The 21,929-nt window shown below is 47.9% G+C and overlaps 1 protein-coding gene across 5 annotated transcripts in view; it reads right to left on the bottom strand.

Annotated features, from left to right (window-relative positions):
- Positions 1 to 21,929, bottom strand: part of LOC146206939 (armadillo repeat-containing protein 8-like) — a 104,150-nt gene that overhangs the window by 5,409 nt on the left and 76,812 nt on the right. For all 5 annotated transcript variants that reach the window (XM_084601518.1, XM_084602257.1, XM_084603014.1 and 2 more), the window contains 3 exons: positions 17,635 to 17,826; positions 17,506 to 17,578; positions 15,339 to 15,432 (listed from right to left, as the gene is read on the bottom strand). In XM_084601518.1, coding sequence (XP_084457644.1) covers positions 15,339 to 15,432; positions 17,506 to 17,578; positions 17,635 to 17,826 — 359 coding nt within the window. The remainder of the gene's footprint in view (positions 1 to 15,338; positions 15,433 to 17,505; positions 17,579 to 17,634; positions 17,827 to 21,929) is intronic.

The raw sequence follows: 21,929 nt of genomic DNA, 5'->3' as shown, positions 1-21,929 counted from the left end.
CTGCAGCATTATAGACTCAGTAGACGGGTGGCTGCTGCTCCAGCCCCTACCCTAAATTTCAGGCAGGCCGTCGCCTGGCGTCGCCTTCAGACTGGGACATTTCCGCACCCGCTCTTGGTGAGCCATATGCTCCCAGGAGAAAGATCTGAATTGTGTGCAAACTGTGACTCGAGAGGGACCCTCGAACACATCCTCTGGGACTGCCCCTTTTCTCCCGGGAGGGATCTAAATCTGACGCCGCAACTCTGGGAGACCATGCTGCGCTGCTCGGACCCTGAGCTCCAGCTAGCCGCCATCCAGCTGGCCTGGGACGCCGCCGGCCAACAACGTCTGCCGGCCTGCGTCTGAGGCGGGGCACCCGCCATCCATCCCAAGCGACGGAGGGCCGAAGCCTCTTCATCCGCTGGAATCAATAAAAAGTTCTGCTCTCTCTCTCTCTCCGTGATTATTTACCGTAAAAGTCATACTTCAGCACGCCTGCGTCGCGGAAGTTGGGCCAAATTACCCGCGCGAGAGAGTAGCAGCGTTCGAATTATCCAATTTTTCGAATTAACCAGGGTCGAATTAACGAGATTTCACTGTATATATTTTTTAGGTTTATGGGTTTGAAGAGAAAGCTTCTTCGAAGACATTCTTCGATACGACTATTTTGTGGCAGCCAGCGTCCTCAATCCCCGCCAGACATCTGTGGCGCAAGGAAATTGACACCCGCTTCAAGCATCGTGGAGAGGTTGCTTATCGTGGAACAGGTACTATTACTACGGGCATAGTGTTTGATGTGATTATCTGACATAAGGCTGATGGGTTTTTTTATTAACTTGGTTGGGTAAGTGACTGGCTACGAGCTATGACAGAACCAGTGAAATTTTAATACGAAATATATATAAGGAATTATCTTTGATACATTTACGCACCCTAATACTGTATCAAGAATTCTCGTAACAGGCGCAATAAATAACGACAAATTTCAATCACAAGTGCTAGCTGGTGTCGCCACACGGTGCTATATCGAGTTTACCCTGCAATATTGTGCCCGAGTAGAAGAGTGACAGCGGTTCTGCCGTGAATTGTGCCGTGTCGTGTGTGCTCATCACAGGAAGAAGCTTTGAGTGGGTATGAAAGCAGACGCAGAGGAGCTTAGTTGAAGCTTTCAAGTTTCTCTGAAAATCCACCCCTCTTTGTTCTTGAGTTACGTTGAGGACTGCACTTAGTATTTTCACTGCTGGCTACCTGGCTGAAATCATGGCAGGCCAACTTGAGGTTGGCTGAAAATCTTGAATGCATTTGAGGTAGCAACTCCGTACATGTGTTGATGCGCTGCTCCTGGGTAGCATGGATGTGAATGCTTTATGTGAGTCATAATGGGAGTACATTCTATAGTTACTACACCTGCATTAATTCTTGACCAAGATACTTAGAGGTGGCAGGGAGTCCCCCCAGATGTCGCCATAAAATGTGCCTTAAACACATGTGAAACTCTCCTCAGTTTCATACATGATCTTTTAATACATGTTGCACATGTTTCAGGAATTTCGGCCACAATAGGAGCTGATCATGAATGCCCAGCTGATTACAATTTAGGGAAAAATAGGCACCATGTGAATAAGAAAAGGAACAACAAAACCAAACACAGGGTTCGTACAGGTGGCAAAGAAAAAAATTCAAGGATATTCAAGGAATTTCAAGCCCCCATAGGAAGATTTTCAAGGCCCCCTTCGAGGGCTTAACTTTTTTCCATGTCAAAGATCTTCAAACAGTGCTCTCAAAACGTCTGAAATATTTATTCCACAAAGAAAACAAACATCACTACGCAGATTTGCTTCTATTGCACAGAAAAAAATTAAATATAGCTTCATAAAATATCACAGTGAAAGTTTGGTCATATCCCGCAGAAAAGTAAAAAATCAGTTTTATAAAATTGTTGGTTATTTCCTATACCCTCACAAAATATTGTCCACTGCTTCAACTGCACAAAACAAAAAATCCTTAGGAAGCAGCTCCTCAGGGCTACTTCAGGGGAGCTCCAGCAGCTTTTGTTGAATTTGGAGCTTGATGGCGTGTAGCTCCTCACTCTTGTCTTTGGCCGTCTTTCTGAGGCTATTGGAACATTGTTTTCTGCCTCTGCTTTATCAGCATAGGCATTTGCAGATGCCATGAGATCATCAATTGTCAATTCCAACTTCTTTTTCTTTCTTTATATTGCATCAAGCTCTTCCTCAATGCAGTGCTTTTTTCTCTGCTTTGAAGCTTCAAGGTCCTGCTTTTTCTGGGCTTCCAAGTATGCTCCATACATCTGCCTTGCAGCTGACACAGCGATCCTCAGTTCCTTGGTGATTGGAATGTTTAGAACACCACCTGCTTTCTCAACCGCATCGCACACGATCCGTTGTGAAACATATGAAAGGTACTTCAGATTCTCAACGCACACCTGTCGGTTTACACTGAATCCACGCTCGACAGTTGCCTGGCCATGACTGAGGACAAGCAGAAGTTTCACAATGCTCCACAACTTCGAGTAGGTTGAACTGAACTTCAAGAGATCAGGGTAAAATTCATCCAGTCTGTCAGCGCACTTGTCAAATTGTCTAAGCTGATGTTTCTGCTCGTGCATGTACTCGGCCAGCACCGTGTCTCGAAGGTGATCAGCCATTCTACCTGCAGTGATGAGGGTGTCCAACACTTTTCTGAAACCTGCAAGGCATTCCTCTGGCTTCGAGCACATCTGTCGTGGGTCTAGTGAAGAAAGGCCCCTAACAAATGCAAACTTCAAGGGGCTTCTGTCTAGAACTTTCTTTGTGGCACTGATCAAAAACTGTTTACATTCCATCCGGAATTGAAACACGTCCTTTGAGCTCACTTTAGAATTCTTGAGAACTTGTTCTGCTTTGTAGCCTATATCCACCTTTTCAAGTGGAACATGGTTCTCGGCATTATCAATGTCGATCTTCAGCAGACCCACTATCCCTTTGGCAGACAGGACCGAACATTTCAAAAACTTCGTCAGCAGCTTTCTGAGAACAGTTTCTAAATCCCTTGCAAGGAAAAAAACCATTGGTTTGTCTGTCCAGAAAAGGGTTCAGTGCCATCGCCACACATAAGGCAAAATTCAACTTTGCTGGCAGCAAAGCATCACAGCAGAACTCCCACAAGTTATTGAACGATGCACATTTTGGCAGGTTGACTTCTTTTTTTCTAGCAGCCTCAATGTACTTTTTCATGTCACACCACAACAGCAACGCTCTCTCAATTACAGGAACATTCTCCACCCACAGGTGGGCGACAAACTTAACCCTTTCACTGTCGGCTGTTTCTGACCGGGACGCACCCCCAGTGTCGGCTTGGTTTCAGAGAACGAGCATATCAGGGAACGAGCATAAAGATTTATTTTACATTATGATGGGTATACAAATAAATTAGTCAATGCAATTTGCACATTTCAGTGTTCTGCAGGTGTTTAAATAAACATCATTATCATCAGTCTGACTATAAATGATATATGATAAAATAAAAAAAAAACGCTCAATACTTCTTCAGAGTGTGGTAGATCCTGAGTCCGAATCCGAGCTTGGCTGGTAATCAAAACCCGAAGAGCCATCGCTCCAGTCAGCCGTCGAAGGTCCCGCGCGGTCCGCCATCCGAAAGTAAGCGCGCGTGGAGGGCGCACATTCAGTGGCCAGCACAAGGGAGAGAAACGGCGCGTAGTGGTCGAAAGAGAAAAAGATGGAAAGAGGCTAAAACACTCGTGTGCTGCTGCTGCTAACGGCAAGCTGTCCTCAAGCGAGGACGCGTGGAGAGAGCGAATGCAGCAATCGAGTCATATGTCAGTCGGAGAGAGGCAACCGCGTGCGGCCCTGAACTTGCCACGCCGTAGCGGAAGCGCGACAAAGAATAAAAATAAAAACCTCCAAACCTGCCGCAGATGGCAGAACAAACTTTGAACCCATAACCGCACGCGCGCGCCGAAGGATCGCTCGCTCGAGAGAGTAGTGTCACGGAGCGACCACGCCCCCTCCCACGAGCAAAGAACGGGCGGGCGCGGTCGCACCATACTCTTCCATATATGTGTCATATCGGCGCGGAGCGAGCATATCAGCTTGTAGAAAGATTCAACAGATGGCGGAGCAAGTCCAAGCGCGGTAGCTTTACGGTGAGGCGCGAAGATTTGAACGCAAGATAGAATACGTACGGGTACGTTATTGACACTGCGGGGAGGAAACGCGAATACGTACCGGTACGTTCGTGACAGTGAAAGGGTTAAGAGGAAAGGTATCTTGGCCTGTAACTGCCGAAAAGTCCTGTCTCCGTGCTGGAGCACCTTCAAAAATTGCACTCAGACTAGACAACAAGCAGTCAAGTCCCCATTTAGTCGCTGAAACTCCAGCCCTATAAGCATTGTGCACTGTGTGTAGCCCACAAGTGCCTAAGTCCACACACAGAACTTGGTGGTTTTGTTGCAAGTGCTCTTGAAGACCTTTGAAGAACTTCAGATTGACAATGGCCCCTTCCATCGATATCTGAAGAATCTTGGCAAGAGGCAAAGGCTCGAGGGTGCTTAGCAACTTTTCCTGAATGTCATCGGCTGTGGAATGCCCCATAAAAACGGAGGTGTAATACCTGGTCGTCACTTGGTGAGCAGAGTCCCAACACCTCACGTGCACATCCATTTGCTTACTTTGCAGAAAGTAATTTGCCGACTCGTCAAACAGTACGACGTAGAATTCACACTGTTCTATTTCTCGCTGCAATGCTGAAAGAAAGAAAGGCCTGAGACCGTGACACGTCATATAGGCTCATTTCTTCTCACCACAAGAAAACGCCTTTGCCACTTCACTGTCCGGAAACATGCGCTGAAATAGCTCCCCTGCTTGGGATGACGACCGGTACGAAAAGTGGGATGTCACAACTTTCAGAGTCCAAAGAATTTCAGCGTCAGTGACAAGCTCGTGCGCTTTGCAAGCATCGTTTAGGCTTGGCGACTGCGAGGAACACGCGCTAGTAGACTGCTCTACCGCGACCGGCGTCAGGTACCTTTTCAACGCGCTCCCTTGCGCTACCTTCATTGCGCCAATATGCTTGCCGCTTTTCATGTGACTTTTTAAAGCGGATTCACCCATGGCAGTCACATCCACAGTTTTACCGCAAAGCTTGCACTTAGCCCGATACGGACTCGTTGTATCAGGCGCAATCCACTGCTTCTATTCGTCATGGTGGAGCCACGTAGCCTGAAACTTGCTCTTTCCGGGCATTGTGTCACATATGAAAATATCACGTGCGCTGACAGGCAGAAGCCACGCTCATTCCAAAAATGCAAGCACTAGGGCAACGCCAGCGTAGACACGGCCACACGGCTCGATAAACCTATCTAAAAACGTTGGATGGATGGATGGATGGATGGATGGATGGATGGATGGATGATAGTGGCTCTGCCCTTTGAATCGGGCGGCAGCTTGCGCCGCCTAGCCAAAAAATTAAAAGAAATATATTTATCTCTTCCCCATTTTTAGCTTCTAATTCGCCCGTATCTGCCCCCCTCCCTTTTTTTCCTCTCTTTATTCTCTTGACTTTTTCCACCAATCCTCTAACCTCTCTTTTGTTATCAGAACGCGTTCCTCATCCATTCGTCCATCTTCCCCAGCAAATCCCAGCGCTCTCTCCAGATCTGCCGCTTTTTCCGCGGGAAGGGCAGGACGAAGTTTTTGGCACCTTAGAACAACATGTTCCGTTGTTTCCTCCTCAGTTCCGCACGCCGCACATAATATATCTACTTCCTGAAATTTTTTCCTGTACGTTTTTGTTCTGAGGGCCCCTGTCCTAGCCTCAAACAGCAATGAGCTCCCTCGAGAGTTGTCGAATAAACTTTCTTTCTTTATATCCTGTTTTCGAGTTCTATACATACCCAATGCTGATTTTCCTTGCATTCTTTCCTCCCACATTTTCCTTTCTGCCTCCTTTACCTGCTTTTCAATGCTGCTGTTTTGCTGCGGTGTATCTCCAAACTCTAGGTACTTAAATCTGAGCTTTCGGGTTCTGTTAGTCCATTTCGTATTCAGGCTTTTCATGAAGAGGTGCTTGTACATTTTTCGTGCCCACCTTGATTCCTCCATTTCGGTTAGTCTCTGATCATATTTTAGTTTGCTAATTGCCTCTCTAACCTCAAATGATGCCCAGCCCATATCTCCCTGGACTCCTTCATTAGGTGTGTTGCCATGTGCTCCCAATGCCAATCTACCTACCTTTCTCTGTCTGATTTCAAGGCCTGACTGTACTTCTGATTTCATGCACAGGACTGCATTTCCAAAAGTGAGTCCTGGTACCATAACACCCTTCCATACCCCTCTAACAACCTCATACCTGTTATAATTCCAGAGGGCCCTGTGTTTCATAATATCCGAACTCCTTTTCCCTTTGTCTATCGTAATTCCTTCATGCTTTTCTAGGTAATTTTTTCCTTCGTTGATCCATATGCCCAGGTATTTATAGCTCTCCACATGTTCAACCTTGGTGCCTTGTATTTCCAGCACGTCCCCCCTTTCATCATTAAATACCATTATTCCTGATTTTTCACTGCTAAATTGCAGTCCCAGCTTTTCGCCCTCTTCTCCACAGATCTTAAGCAGCTCCTGCAACCCATCCCTCTTATCTGCCAGCAGTACAATGTCATCCGCGTACGTCAATCCTGGTAGAACTTGTGTTACTTTCTGTCCTCCCTGCATATAGCTTGCATCGAATCCCTTATTACTTTCCTCCAGGCGCCTTTCCATTTGGCTCATGTATATCATGAAAAGCAGCGGTGACAGTGGGCACCCTTGCCTAAGCCCCCTTTTTATTTTTGCTGGTTTTGTTGTTTCCGTCTCCCATACTATCACTGCCTCATTATCTGCATACACTTCTTGTATGAACTGAACCAGGCTTTTATTCAGGCCATATTCCTTCAACTGGTCCCACAGTTTTTTCTGATCTACACTGTCGTATGCCCCTTTAATATCTAAAAACGCTATCCATAGTGGTCTCTGACTTGCAGCTGCTGTTTCTATACACTGGGTAACCACAAATAAATTATCCTCTAGTCTTCTGTCCTTGTGGAAACCATTTTGTAGTTCTCCGAGGATATTCCCTCCTTCTGCCCATTCCTCCATCATTACTTTTACTAACTGCATTGCTACCCTGTATATAACTGATGTAACTGTGATTGGCCGATAGGACTTTATGTTATCTCTGCTTCCCTTGCCTTTGTATATTAGTCTCATCCTGCTTAATTTCCAATCTTTTGGTACTTGACCGCCCTTTATTGTTTGTTCAATCAACTGTCGCAATTTTACTTTGCTTTTTTGTCCTAATCTGGCTCGGTGAGTGATGGCAATGCGATAGCGATGGGACGACGCAGCCGCGCGCCCACTGCAGTGTTGCCAGCCGCCTAACGAGAATGCGCTAAATAGGCTAAAAATCTATACGTTTCCTTCCCCGTAGTTCATTCAGAACTCAGTCAAGAATAAAATTTTAGCAACAAAAACGTTTTCATGACGAAAAACACCAGTTCAAATTTAGTATTCAAGGAATTCAAGAATCTTCAAGGACCAGCCATAAATTCAAGGTTTTTAAGGGCCTTGAAAACAGACTTCCGTAATTCAATGGTATTCAAGGTTTTCAAGCACCTGTGCGCACCCTGAACATTTTCAGCAGCCACCCACATACATCAGATTTCATAATACTTGAGTTCATGTGAAGGTTTTTCAAGACACTTTCCTGGATAGTTTGAGGCTGCCTCACAGCTAGAGGCATACTCAATAACGCCTGACAAAACTAGCCACTATCTGTTTCAGTGGAGCGACTGTTTTCAACGTCAGGAGCACTAGAAAGGGCAAGGAGGGCTTCCCCGCTGCCAAAAACAGTGCTTGTTCTGGTATTGGAACAGATAAGAACGAGCATGACTGTTGAATAGATGTTTGCTTATTTCCTTAATCAGTGTTCACTAAAGCTATCAAACTGTGCTCTAACTATGACACTAATTATTGCTTTGACAGCGTAACAAAATATAAATGTTATCTACCACGTAGCACTGAAATCGTGGTTTGTTATCTGTCAGGCCGACCGGTAAAAAAAATATAGCCTAGTCGTACTGACATTTTAATTTTAAGCGATGAGCGTCAGACAGCCTGACAGCATGTCACAACCGCTTCGTTAGGTAGTACCTCCAGCGCTGCCCCGGTTGCGGAGCTAGTTACGAGGAGCGACGTGAAACGAGTGCCAAAGAGCTGTGCTCTAAAAAAATCCAGTAGGGATCTCTTTTAAGCTGATTACAGTACAAAAGCACAGTCTTTTTAGCTATAGCACGAGCCGAATTTTGAAAATGGCTATGGCCAATTTGGTGGTCGCAGTCTTGTCGGGCACAGTCAATAATGGTGGATCTCAATTGGCCAGGTGAAACTTCAAAGTTGGCCTGGGCCAAATTCTGGAAATGGTCATGCCCAACTTTATAGGTAACAATAGCGTCGAGGATGGGCATGCAATTTATGGACTGATCGATTTTGATGTAAAGTGGCCAAAATCAAAATTCGGGGGTGGGTAAACCAATTAGGTGCGACCCGGACCAAAATTTGAAGGTCACCATCGTGTTTGCCATAATCGAATTAGATTGTACGTTCTGTAAAGAAGAAGTTCAGATTAGGTGGGCATATCGCCGAGAAAGAGGAAGAGGAAGTGATTTTGCGTACCATCTGACTGCAAGCTAGGCCACCCCACCTCCGGTCCTGCTCGCTACCAGTGCCCGCTACCAGTGCCTGGATCCCCGCTTAACACTTGGTGGAGGTCGCGGGATTTCTCTTCCATTTCCTCGCCCTGGAGCTCCGCAGCCGCCGAATTCCTACCTCAATGACAGACTCCAGCACTAACACCACCGGCCCCGCTACCTCGGCCCCTTCTATTCCATGCTCCGGGGTGCTTCGCCAGCGGGACCCGCCGGTCTTCAGCGGTACCGACGACCAGGACGTCGAGGACTGGCTTTCGTCGTATGAACGCGTAAGCACCCACAATAAGTGGGATGACATCTTGAAGCTTAACAACATGATATTCTACCTCACGCAAGTCGCAAAGTTGTGGTTCACAAATCACGAGGCTGACATTCCAACTTGGGCCTCGTTCAAATCTCGCTTTGTGGATGTCTTCGGTAGCCCTGCGGTCCGCAAGCTTCGCGCTGAACACCATTTGCGCGAGCGGGTGCAGCAGACAGGCGAAACCTTCACAAGCTACATCGAAGACGTTTTAGATTTGTGCCATTGCGTAAATGCATCGATGACTGAAGCTCAGAAGATTCGCCACATCATGATGGGCATCCATGAAGGCGTATTCAACATCCTCATGGCCAAAGAGCCCCGCACTGTAAGTGATGTTGTCATGATGTGTCAAAGCTACGACGAACTTCGTCGCCAACGCATCGTCCCTCGACAACCTGAAGGCACGATCGCGGCTATGTCCGATGGCACTGTCAGCTCTGCACTTATCCAGGAAATCAAAGACTTCGCACGGGAAGAAGTTGCCCGGCAATTATCATTAATTTCAAACGTTCCACAATCCAGCTCACACCTCGCTTCGAACATACGCCAAGTTATTCAGGAACAAGTTGCCGAAGCACTTCCGCCCCCTCTACAACCACCTCTTCACGCCGCTCCACTCACAGCTCCGCTCATTCATGCCGACGCTGTCCCGATGCCCGGACCCAGTCCACTGTCTTATGCTGAGGTTGCCGCAAGACCACCCCTCCTGCGCCTTTTCCATTGCACGGTTCGACTCAGCGTCGTGCGCCACCTATTCTACACCCTTGGCGCACAGCTGACAATCGGCCGATTTGCTTTGCATGTGGCCTCCCTGGCCATGTTGCACGCCTGTGCCGCCGTCGCTCGGCACCGTACGCTTTCGATCAGAGCCCGGTCAACTACGCGCAGCCGCCGTCCCCTGTCCGTGCGCCCCCTCAGCCCTCGTCTCACTTTGACCACTTCTCGCATGACAACCGCTCAACCTATGACAACCGCTCAACCTCTCCGCGCCGTCGCTCTCCGTCGCCGATGCGCCGCCGTTCTACCTCGCCAATGCCGGAAAACCACTAGTCGCAGTTCCGCAGGCAAGAACTGCGCTTTCGTCGAACAGTGAAAGTCCTGCTTCGCCACTGAACAATTTAATAGAAGTTACCATTGAAAATGTTTGTACTCTTGCGCTTGTAGATACTGGTGCTGCTGTGTCGGTTATTGACGTTAGACTGTGCCGCTTGTTACGAAAAGTTGTTCAGCCGTATTCTGGGGTTTCTTTGCGCACCGCCACTGCTCAGCACATCAAACCACTCGGTACCTGCACGGCTCGAGTCACCATTCAGGACGTTCTCTACGTCATCAGTTTTATCGTTCTTCGTGACTGCTCTCATGACATTATTTTAGGGTGGGACTTCTTGTGTCGCAATCGCGCCGTAATTTATTGCGCTCGTGCCGAAGTAGAGCTTTCTCCGCTGTGCACCGCGCCGACCACCGTTAACGTTCTTGGGGAAGCCAAATGCCACGTTGCGGATGCTACTGATATCCCGCCTTTATCTGCCGCTATTGTGCCTATAAACTGTGCCTCTCTTCATGACTGTACAGTGCTCTTCACCCCATCTTCCCTTTTCGTCTCACGACGCTGTCTTCCCCTCCCCTTCGCCGTCCGTAGTGTACGAAGCGGCCGCACCGAACTAGCCATTACTAATGATTCGTTCTACCCATTCACGTTGCAATGTGGCGAGTGCATTGGGCATGCCGACCCTGTTCGATCAGAAAATTTTGTTACCGTCCCGCCGCTTCTCTCCGCCTGTGCCGACACAATCTCCGACAGCATAAGTGCCCTTAGCCCACCTCGTTCCTCGTCTCCTCCATCGCCTCTTGCTGCCTTTGACAAAGCCATCGACAGTGCTCTCGCTCCAGATCAACGCGCCAAGCTCTTCGACTTGCTGAACCGATTCCGAACTTCCTTCGACATCCAGCAGCCATCCTTAGGTCGGACATCAACTGTTGCCCACCACATCTATACTGGTACGCACGCCCCGTTACGCCAACGTCCTTATCGTGTATCAGCCTCAGAGCGACGCATTATTGATGAACAAGTCGATGAGATGCTCCGTAGAGGTGTTATTAAGCCTTCCAGTAGCCCTTGGGCGTCCCCGGTCGTTTTAGTCAAGAAGAAAGACGGGTCTATTCGATTCTGTGTGGACTACCGCCGACTTAATGCGATCACACGAAAGGACGTCTATCCGCTGCCACGCATAGACGACGCGCTGGACACTTTGCATGGAGCGGAATTTTTCTCTTCAATCGATTTACGACCTGGCTACTGGCAAGTTCCAATGGCTGAAGACGATCGCCCCAAGACAGCTTTTGTCACTCCCGACGGGCTCTATGAGTACAACGTCATGCCGCTTGGCCTGTGTAACGCGCCCGCCACCTTTGAACGCATGATGGACAATATTCTCCGCGGTTTGAAGTGGCACACATGTCTCTGCTACTTGGATGACATCGTCGTATTTTCACCCGACTTCGCGACCCACCTAACTCGCCTTGAAACTGTCTCGCAATGTCTTAGCGACGCTGGTGTGCAGCTCAATCTGAAAAAGTGCCATTTCGCCGCTCGCCAACTTACTATTTTAGGGCATTCAGTGTCCAAGGATGGCATCCTTCCTGATCCATCTAAACTCCGCGCTGTCGCTGAGTTCCCGAAGCCAACATCTATCAAGCAACTGCGCAGCTTCATAGGCTTATGCTCCTATTTTAGGCGTTTCGTTCGGAACTTTGCGAACATTATTGCTCCTCTGACGCGACTTCTCAGCGCCCACAAAGATCTTTCTGCCTGGTCGCCGGCTTGCGATACTGCTTTTACGAATATGCGCACGATACTTACCTCACCCCCCCGTATTGCGCCATTTTGATCCGGCTGCTCCTACCGAAGTGCACACCGATGCCAGCGACGCCGGCCTCGGCGCTGTTCTTGCCCAACGAAAACCCGGTGTTGATGAATACGTTGTGGTGTACGCAAGTCGAACGCTGACCAAGGCCGAGACCAACTACTCGGTAACAGAAAAAGAATGCTTGGCAATTGTTTGGGCGCTTCAGAAATTTCGGCCATACTTGTATGGGCGCGCATTTGATGTTGTTACGGACCACCACGCTTTATGTTGGTTGTCTTCACTAAATGACCCCACCGGCCGTCTCGCCCGCTGGTCGCTTAGACTACAAGAGTATGATATCCGAGTCATCTATCGTACAGGGCGTAAGCATTCCGACGCAGACGCTTTATCTCGCTCGCCAGTGTCGCCTGACGCTTCGTTGTCCCCTGCCTCCAGCTCCGCCTTGGCTTCCTTGTCCATCGACGACATGCCATCAGAACAACGCAAGGATCCGTGGCTTACATCACTAATCGATCTTCTAACGAACTCGTCACCTCCTCGCGCCCTTCGTCATCAAGCGCAGCATTTCGCCCTTCGTGACCGTCTTCTCTATCGACGCAACTATATGCCAGATGGCCGTAAGTGGCTGCTCGTCGTACCTCGCCACCTCCGAAGTGATATCTGCGCATCTTACCATAACGATCCGCAGTGTGGCCATGTGGGTGTATTTAAGACTTACGAACGGTTGCGACAGCGCTTTTACTGGCGCGGTATGTATACCTTCGTCAGTAAGTATGTGCGTTCGTGCATCGATTGCCAACATCGCAAGCCGCCTCCTCTCCATCAGCCGCCTCCTCTCCATCAGCCGGCTCCACTACAGCACCTTCCGTGCCCATACCGACCATTCGATCGTGTTGGCATCGATTTGTATGGACCTCTGCCGTACACACCTGCAGGAAATCGTTGGATAATCGTGGCCGTCGATCACCTCACTCGCTATGCGGAGACAGCAGCACTTCAGGATGCCACCGGACCCACTATCGCGTCCTTTCTTCTTCATAATTTCATTCTGCGGCACGGGGCCCCCCGTGAACTTCTAAGTGATCGAGGCAAATCTTTCCTATCCGAGGTTGTCGAAGCGCTCCTACGCGAATGTCAAACCATCCATCGGACAGCCAGCGCGTACCACCCTCAAACCAACGGACTGACAGAGCGCTTCAATCGCACACTAGGTGACATGATGTCCAAGTACATCGCCTCCGATCACTCCGATTGGGACAAGATTCTCCGATTTATAACCTACGCCTACAACACCGCCGTTCAAGCAACTACCGGATTCTCGCCATTTTTTCTGCTGTACGGGCGTGAACCTTCGTCTCCACTCGACACCATCCTTCCCTACCGTCCTGACATCTCAGAGTATACATCGCTTTCAGCAGCTGCCAGGCATGCTGAAGAATGTCGCAAACTGGCTCGCTCACTCACTTCGGACGAGCAAGCCCAGAAACAAGCGCACAGCGACAGCAGCCACTCTGTCCACCAATTTTCTCCCGGTGCTCACGTGTGGCTCTGGGTCCCATCGACACCACCCGGTCTGACCAGCAAGTTTATTTCCAAATACCACGGACCCTATCTAGTGCTCCAACAGACTTCTCCAGTGAATTACCTAGTTGAACCGCTAGCCGCATCCACCGACCTTCGCCGCCGTGGGCGTGAGATTGTTCACGTCGACCGTTTGAAGCCTTACTATGATCCCGCATTCCTTTCGTCTCCTTGAGTCGCCAGGATGGCTCCTCTTTTCTGCGGGGGCCAGATTGTAAAGAAGAAGTTCAGATTAGGTGGGCATATCGCCGAGAAAGAGGAAGAGGAAGTGATTTTGCGTACCATCTGACTGCAAGGCTAGGCCACCCCCGCTCCGGTCCTGTTCGCTACCAGTGCCCGCTACCAGTGCCTGGATCCCCGCTTAACAGTTCATTTTGGTCGGAAATCGGCCAAGGTCAATTTACTTGGTGAGTGGACCAAATTTGAGGGTGGGCCTGGACAAATTAGGGGTCACCATCTTGATATTAAATTGGACAAATTTTTGCCCCAATCAGCCGAGGTCAAATTTCGGTGGTAGGTGGGCCAAATTTAAGGCAGCTCTAGCCAAATTTGGAGGTCACCATCGTGGTCATCATAGGCGAATTATGTGGAACATAAGTTTGGACCAAATCAACCGAAGCAAAATTTCAGCTACACCAGAACGACTTTAAATTACCCACGTAGCCACATACTTGTGACCTCATCAAACAGCTTAGCCAATTAGAGCAATGGCACACAAAAAGAAATATCGGACAAGATTCTTGGTCTGTGGTGGCGAGCCTATGACTGCTTTCGAAAAAAAAAAAAAAAGAAACATTAAAAAATGCGGTTACACATTGTCTCTTCAATTTCATTAGCCTGATATTATTAGCTATGCACTGCTAGCCTGGCTCATTCGCATCGCTTTGGACCAAGGAGCAGCTAACCCGTGAAATCATTTGTGACGCAAAGAACTATAGAGCCACCGCAATACAAGCCAACGAGAACAAGTGTTTGATTAACCTGCATTAATTGCCACAGTCAAAATAACTGCGTACCAAAAAACAATGAAATTGCTCTACATCATCAGCTCACCAAGAAGCTTATTAATTATTAGAATTACAGAGGCAATTCGAGTCCGCTAGGATCTAATTAGTGACTTGTGCCCATTACCCACTCGATCACTTCAGATCATGATTGCTCAACCTCTGAGCAAGAATTCATTTGATTTCATAGGAACTTTCTAGTCGGACTCACCACGACTCAGACCATTATGTGAGCCCAGACTCACGACTCAGATCACGATCTGAGTGCGAGTCCAGACTCACTCACGAATCAGATCATGATCCCAGTGCGAATCCGGACTCAATCACGACTCAGATCATGATCTGAGTATGAGTCCGGACTCACTCACAACTCAGATTATGATCAGAGTGTGAGTCTGAACTCACTCACGACTAGGATCATGATCTGTGTGCGAGTCCGGAATCACTCACGACTCAGATCATGATCTGAGTTTGAGTCTGCACTCACTCACGACTCAGATCATGATCTGAATGTGAGTCCAGACTAACTCACGACTCAGATCATGATTTCAGTGTGAGCCGGAGTAAGTCAACTCATGAGTGAGTCCGCCGACCTATGCTGGTAAGTAGGCAAACCTACATGCATGGAAAAATATGTTGGTGTGTTCTTTTGTTCGTTTTTTCCTTTTTTCTTTCGTAGGTCTAGATATAATAATAATTGGCTTCAACGATCGAATTTTTCAGTTATTTAAGTAGATTGCAGTATACTTTTTTTATCAACGCAACTTATGTATACATCACTTTTCCTTCCTGTTTCAGATGACTGGCAAGTAGGGAACAAAATTTGGCCAACATACTTGTCAAAGAGTGTTGTATCACTAGTGATGAGAAGAGACTGCAGCAGCTTTTGGACCCCCAGCTCGCGCAACTTGGATTGCCGTTCCCGAGCACCTGCACCGAAACAAATGCCGCATCATAGGTCAAGAAATTGAAATACTCCATGAACATAAGGTGGTCAACACACTGTAACAAGAGCATCAATTCTGGCAGTTGTGCCAATCCTTGGTGTGCAAAATACTGGCTGGAAAGAAAGATAGCAGAATATGGAATACATCACAAGTTTGCAAATAATGCTTTTTCAAAACTGAATTCAAGTACAGTCGAATCCGGATATATCGAACTCGAAGGGGATCGCGAAATAATTCGATATAAAGAAATCGGCTTGTGATGGCACTTACGGTGCGAAAAAACGATACCGTACTGAGTCCCTCTCGCTGCTCGAGCCACCGCGGCAGCTCAAAACAAGGTTTCTGTGTTGCCGCGGCAGAAATCGCGAATGTTTTCGCTTGCATGTCGATGGCGCGTGCCACTCAGTTTCAGTCTTCTCATCCACAGCTCATTTCTTGGCAGCGTGCCAAGATGCTGCGCAGCGATAACGTCATGGCGTGTTTATCTTTTGATAGCTCCTGCGGTGGCGGGGAGCAAACTTGGGGAGTGCCTGTGATGGTTTGATTGCACAAGCCTGGTTCGATTTATCACGCCGCGCTTAGGGTGGGCGTAGTCCACTGCACAAATTCATTGGAAAGCGTGATAGCTGCAAATGCTGTTTGAAGCAAAAAATGCTAAAAGCCGGTGTCATGATCACAGCTGACCGCATGCTTTCGTTGATTCATACATGCAAGGATAAACGACTCCCGCAAAAAACAACAACAAAAAAAGCTGACGCTTTTTAATATCCGCAGCTGCCATATCTTACGTAGCTACGGCACGCATACAGCACGACGATAAGAATGGACGACTCTCGAAAAAAAAAAAAAAAAGTAGAGAGAAATCTGCCGCTTCTTAACGTCCGCAGGCGCCATAGCCACATAACCGCTGAGCGCAGAGAGTTCGCAACACACGCCGGAGAAAGCGTCCGGCATTCTGTCTGAAAACGGGCCGAGCTGGCTTGGCGCATGCGTAGCACGTGCTACTGCGAACGAAGGCCAGGAGAGAGGAAGGATAGAGATAGCTCGGCAAAAGAATGGGCACACCCTTGCGCTTCGCTCTATCGCGTTTTTCCCCTTTCGTTGCCACCGGTTCTGTCTGGTTCATTCGCACACATGGCTTGCAAACGTCACATGCTGGCGCGCGCGAAACAATAACTGCAGATGCGCGCGCCTTTGGGGAATGGGCGCGGCGCTGCCCTAGACCAGCCGTCGCCGAACTGTCCCCTCTCATTCCTTCCGCGCGTGGCTTGAAAACATCCCGTGGCAAACGGCCAAGTGTGATGCGATCGTTTTTGGGGAAGGCACACTTTCCAGTGCGTGGTGCGGAGTTCAATATATCGAACGACCGGTGAAATTGAGTTCAATATATGACGCGGCTTTCCTATACTTTTACATGGGAATTTCAGGGGGATATTCCAAGATGTTCGATATAACCAAAATTTGATATATCCGGGTTCAACTGTATTCGCATATAACTACTAGCCAAAAAAGCCCTCCATTCCCCTGGCTTTTTAACATTCCCTGAAGAGAACTAGGGTGCATCTTATTCAAACATATTTAAAAGCCTTTAATCATTTTTAGCTGCAACAGCCCTCGCGTCGCTTATTGCAAGTCACAACACGGCTCTGGACAAAGAGGCAAAGGTTGGCAATAAGCACCTCAGCACAATTAAAAAACAGTTCGAACCCGAATGCTGTCGGAGCTGGTTGTTCCTCATCTTAGCTCCGACATAGCAAATTGCTCTTTGCATACTTGCTCCACTGAAAAGGCCAAGTGAGGACGAGTTGGATGTCATTACGACTGTGCCATGCTTGCCCTGGATGTGCTCTAAAAACGTCAGGTGACCAACTAAAAGCAGCAGGATGACAAAATGCCTGCTAATACTATCACCAATAACGAGTGTCTTCTTTCAAGCTTGGTGCTGTTTCACAAAGTTGTGATGTACCCTTGGCTCGCCCCCTTTGTGAAGTCTGGTTATCTTTTAATTACATTAAAAGCTGCCAGAGGACAATTTTAATTCAAACATGCAAATTACCTTCCTCTTCACTCCACACCAGGTTGGATATGCAGAATGTGGCTGCTATCTGCAGCTTCACATTGGAGTGTGCCTGCAAGGAAGGTGGAGGGAATAATAGTTGCACACACCCATCACACGGGGGCTCACTATGTAGGTGGTGAGTTTCTTCAAGACGTCCTCATTGGCCATGATGAACGCCTTGGCCGTGTCCCCATCTGCAATGTTGGCCAGAATGCACAGCGCTTGCTCCTTGACGTCAGCACTGTGGTCTCCTTCCAGGATCAGGATCACTGCTTGCATGATCTGGCTCCCATGGCTATCCATGATGTGGTCAATGTGCTGCAATTGAAAGCATTTGGCCACAAGTGCACATCCTTTGCCTCTTTCAGGACCTATTTTTTAATAAATACACCGTCTTGGTACAACATAACATGATAAATCGCAAACCAAAATTGTAAACATGCAAGTAAGAATCTGCAATATACAAAATGTGCAAATTTGGGACAGCAGGTTTCTTTCTTTGGTGTCAAAATTCTCCAGACAAATAGGCAATTATAGTACATGTTTTTTTATTATTATTTTATTTCATAAATACTGGCAACCTTTGGCAGTCTAGGCAGGAGTGAACAAAGTTGAAAAGAATTACAAAGTAGCAACAACAAAATAACAGCAACAAAGGGGGGTTACAGTATGATGACAAAAATTCCTTAAAACCAATGGAAAGCAAAGCAAGCAAATCATCTGACATCAACCAGACTGGGTGAACAGAATAAAACAAAGACGCCCTACTGTGATTCATGAGACAGCAGACAAGGAAGTTTCTGAAGATACCAGGTTGATAATATAGCTTGGTAGTCAGTTCCACTCGGAAATGATGCGGGGAAAGAAGGAATATGCTTTTGTTCAGCATAAAGATAGTCCTTTCGTGTTTGTAATGGGTCATATAACTCTCAAAACTCAGTTTTGTTTTATTATGTATTATATTGAACAACATTTTTAGCGTGGTTCAAGCATGGGAAGCCCACACCTGCTGAGCAAATCAGAGACCGAGACCTGCCAACCATAAGTGTGATAAATAAATTGGAGTGCTTTCCTCTGGACCTCTTCAAGAGTTTTTATTTCCGTTTTTGTCCCATACAGCGTTGGCATATTCGAGCACTAGATGCACAAGTGATGCTGTCAGTTTAGTTTTGCTCGTGCAATACTTGAGGCGGTGCTTTTTTGGACACTGCTGAGACAACGGACGATGTGTACGCTCCAGTTCAGGTTGGATGTTTAGTCACTGAGTTGATCAGAAGGTTATTCATTTTCTAGGTGAACTGGGGCAATTGCTTTTCGTGTTACTGTCATTTTTGCACATATTGGATATACCCATCTGCTAAGTACAGCACCAGCAGGTAACCGCTGTTAAGTAGTCACTCAACGCATGTCATACTGTGGTATATAACACAGCGTATGTTTGAGTCCTGAAAATACCAGTGAACAAACTGGTGCCGCTGTGTAAGGTAGGCCACTGTATTATTTGTTGATGAAAATTAAGTCTACCAGTGACATAATTTCGTGATAAGCTGTGTCACTGTCAACAAACCTTGCCGAAAGAAATGAGCTTCAAAATAAAATGTTCTAATACCTTACTGGACGTACATAAAGAAATTGGCCTGTAATTCTTCATGCAAACCTTGTCTCCTGATTTGTGGACGGGAATCATGTTTGCCATTTTCCAATCGTTTGGGAATATCTCCTGTCCCGAGATAACGATAAGGTATTTAGCACACCCCTCAGCGTATCTGTAGAGAAAAGGGATTTCGTCTGGTCCAGAGGATTTCTTAGTGTTCAACTGCAATAGATACCATCCTTGTTAATAATTAGGTCTGGTAGAGGAATTCAGAGACTGAGTTACTCAGGAATACACAAGTGCTCACTGAAGGAATAGAGGATATCTGTAACAACTGTGTTGTTAACGGGAGCTATTTTTGTTATTTGTTGACGAATTGTAATAAACATTCACAGCCTTACTGAATTCTTTATGCTGATTTCAAATATGCAATACTTTTTCATGTAGCCCACATAGTCTGCAAGATAATTATTAATCTAGCTCCATTTTTTAAGGCCTAAATTCAGAAATAATGGGTAGTTAAAGACTTAAAACTAAGGCATGGTTAGATAGCCAGAAGAGTAAAGAATGTGTTAAGCGGGGATCCAGGCACTGGTAGTGGGCACTGGTAGCGAGCAAGATTGGAGCGGTGGTGGCTCAGCTTGTAGACAGCTAGTCCGCAAAAGGCACTTCCTCTTTCTCAGCGATCTGTCCGCTTAATTGGAACTTCTTCTTTACACTCTGGCCCCCGCAGAAAAGAGGAGCCATCCTGGCGACTCAAGGAGACAAAAGGATAGCGGGATCGTAATAAGGTTTTAAACGGTCCACGTGGACAATCTCACGCCCACGGCGGCGAAGGTCGGTGGAAGCGGCTAGCGGTTCAACCAGGTAATTGACGGGAGAAGTCTGTTGGAGCACTAGATAGGGTCCGTGGCACTTGGCAGTAAACTTGCTGGTCAGACCTGGTGGTGTCGATGGGACCCAGAGCCATACGTGAGCACCGGGAGAGAATTGGTGCACAGGGTGGCTGCTGTCGCTGTGTGCTTTCCTCTGGGCTTGCTCGTCCGAAGTAAGCGAGCGAGCCAGCTTGCGACATTCTTCAGCGTGCCTGGCAGCTGCTGAAAGCGATGTATACTCCGAGATGTCAGGACAGTAGGGAAGGATGGTGTCGAGTGGAGACGAAGGTTCACGCCCGTACAGCAGAAAAAATGGCGAGAATCCGGTAGTTGCTTGAACGGCGGTGTTATAGGCATAGGTTATAAATGGGAGAATCTTGTCCCAATCGAAGTGGTCGGAGGCGATGTACTTGGACATCATGTCACCCAGTGTGCGACTGAAGCGCTCTGTGAGGCCGTTGGTTTGAGGGTGGTACGCACTGGCTGTCCGGTGGATGGTCTGACATTCGCGTAGGAGCGCTTCGACAACCTCGGATAGGAAAGACTTGCCTCGATCATTGTTCACGAGGGGCCCCGTGCCGCAGAATGAAATGATGAAGAAGAAAGGACGCGATATTGGGTCCGGTGGCATCCTGAAGTGCTGCTGTCTCCGCATAGCGAGTAAGGTGATCGACGGCAACGATGATCCAACGATTCTCTGCAGGTGTATATGGCAGAGGTCCATACAAATTGATGCCAACACGATCGAATGGTCGGTACGGGCACGGAAGATGCTGTAGTGGAGCCGGCTGATGGAGAGGAGAAGGCTTGCGACGCTGGCAATCGATGCATGAACGCACATACTTACTGACGAAGGTGTACATACTGCGCCAGTAAAACCGCTGTCGCAACCGTTCATAAGTCTTAAATACACCCAAATGACCACACTGCGGATCGTTATGGTAAGATGCACATATATCACTATGGAGGTGGCGAGGTACAACGAGCAGCCATTTACGGCCATCTGGCATATAATTGCGTCGATAGAGGAGACGGACACGAAGGGCGAAATGCTGTGCTTGACGACGAAGGGCGCGAGGAGCCAGTGAAAGTGACGAGTTCGTAAGAAGATTGATTAGTGATGTTAGCCACGGATCTTTGCGCTGTTCTGATGGCATGTCGTCGATGGACAGGGAAGATAAGGCGATGCTGAAGGCAGGTGACAACGGAGCGTCAGGCGGCACCGGTGAGCGAGATAAAGCATCTGCGTCGGAGTGCTTGCGCCCTGTACGATGGATAACTCGGATAGCATACTCTTGCAGTCTAAACGACCAGCGGGCGATACGGCCGGTGGGGTCTTTCAGTGAAGACAACCAACACAAAGCGCGGTGGTCTGTAACAACATCGAATGGGCGCCCATACAAGTATGGGCGAAATTTCTGAAGCGCCCAAACAATGGCCAAGCATTCCTTTTCTGTCAAAGAGTAGTTGGTCTCGGCCTTGGTCAAAGTTCGACTTGCGTACGCCACAACGTATTCATCAACACCGGGTTTTCGTTGAGCAAAAACAGCGCCGAGGCCGGCTATGCTGGCATCGGTGTGCACTTCAGTAGGAGCAGCCGGGTCAAAATGGCGCAATACGGGGGGTGAGGTAAGTATCGTGCGCAATTTCGTAAAAGCAGCATTGCAAGCCGGCAACCAGGCAAAAAGATCTTTGTGAGCGCTGAGAAGTCGCGTCAGAGGGGCAATGATGGTCGCAAAGTTCCGAACGAAAAGCCTAAAATAGGAGCATAAGCCTATAAAGCTGCGTAATTGCTTGATAGATGTTGGCTTCGGGAACTCAGCGACAGCGCAAAGTTTAGATGGATCTGGAAGGATGCCATCCTTGGACACTAAATGCCCTAAAATAGTGAGTTGGCGAGCGGCGAAATGGCACTTTTTCAGATTGAGCTGCAGACCGGCGTCGCTAAGGCA

This window comes from Amblyomma maculatum, chromosome 1, assembly GCF_055883805.1.
Source record: "Amblyomma maculatum isolate TAMU_Amacu chromosome 1, ASM5588380v1, whole genome shotgun sequence".
Lineage (NCBI taxonomy): Eukaryota > Metazoa > Arthropoda > Arachnida > Ixodida > Ixodidae > Amblyomma > Amblyomma maculatum.
This window is presented reverse-complemented; position numbering and strand designations above follow the sequence as displayed.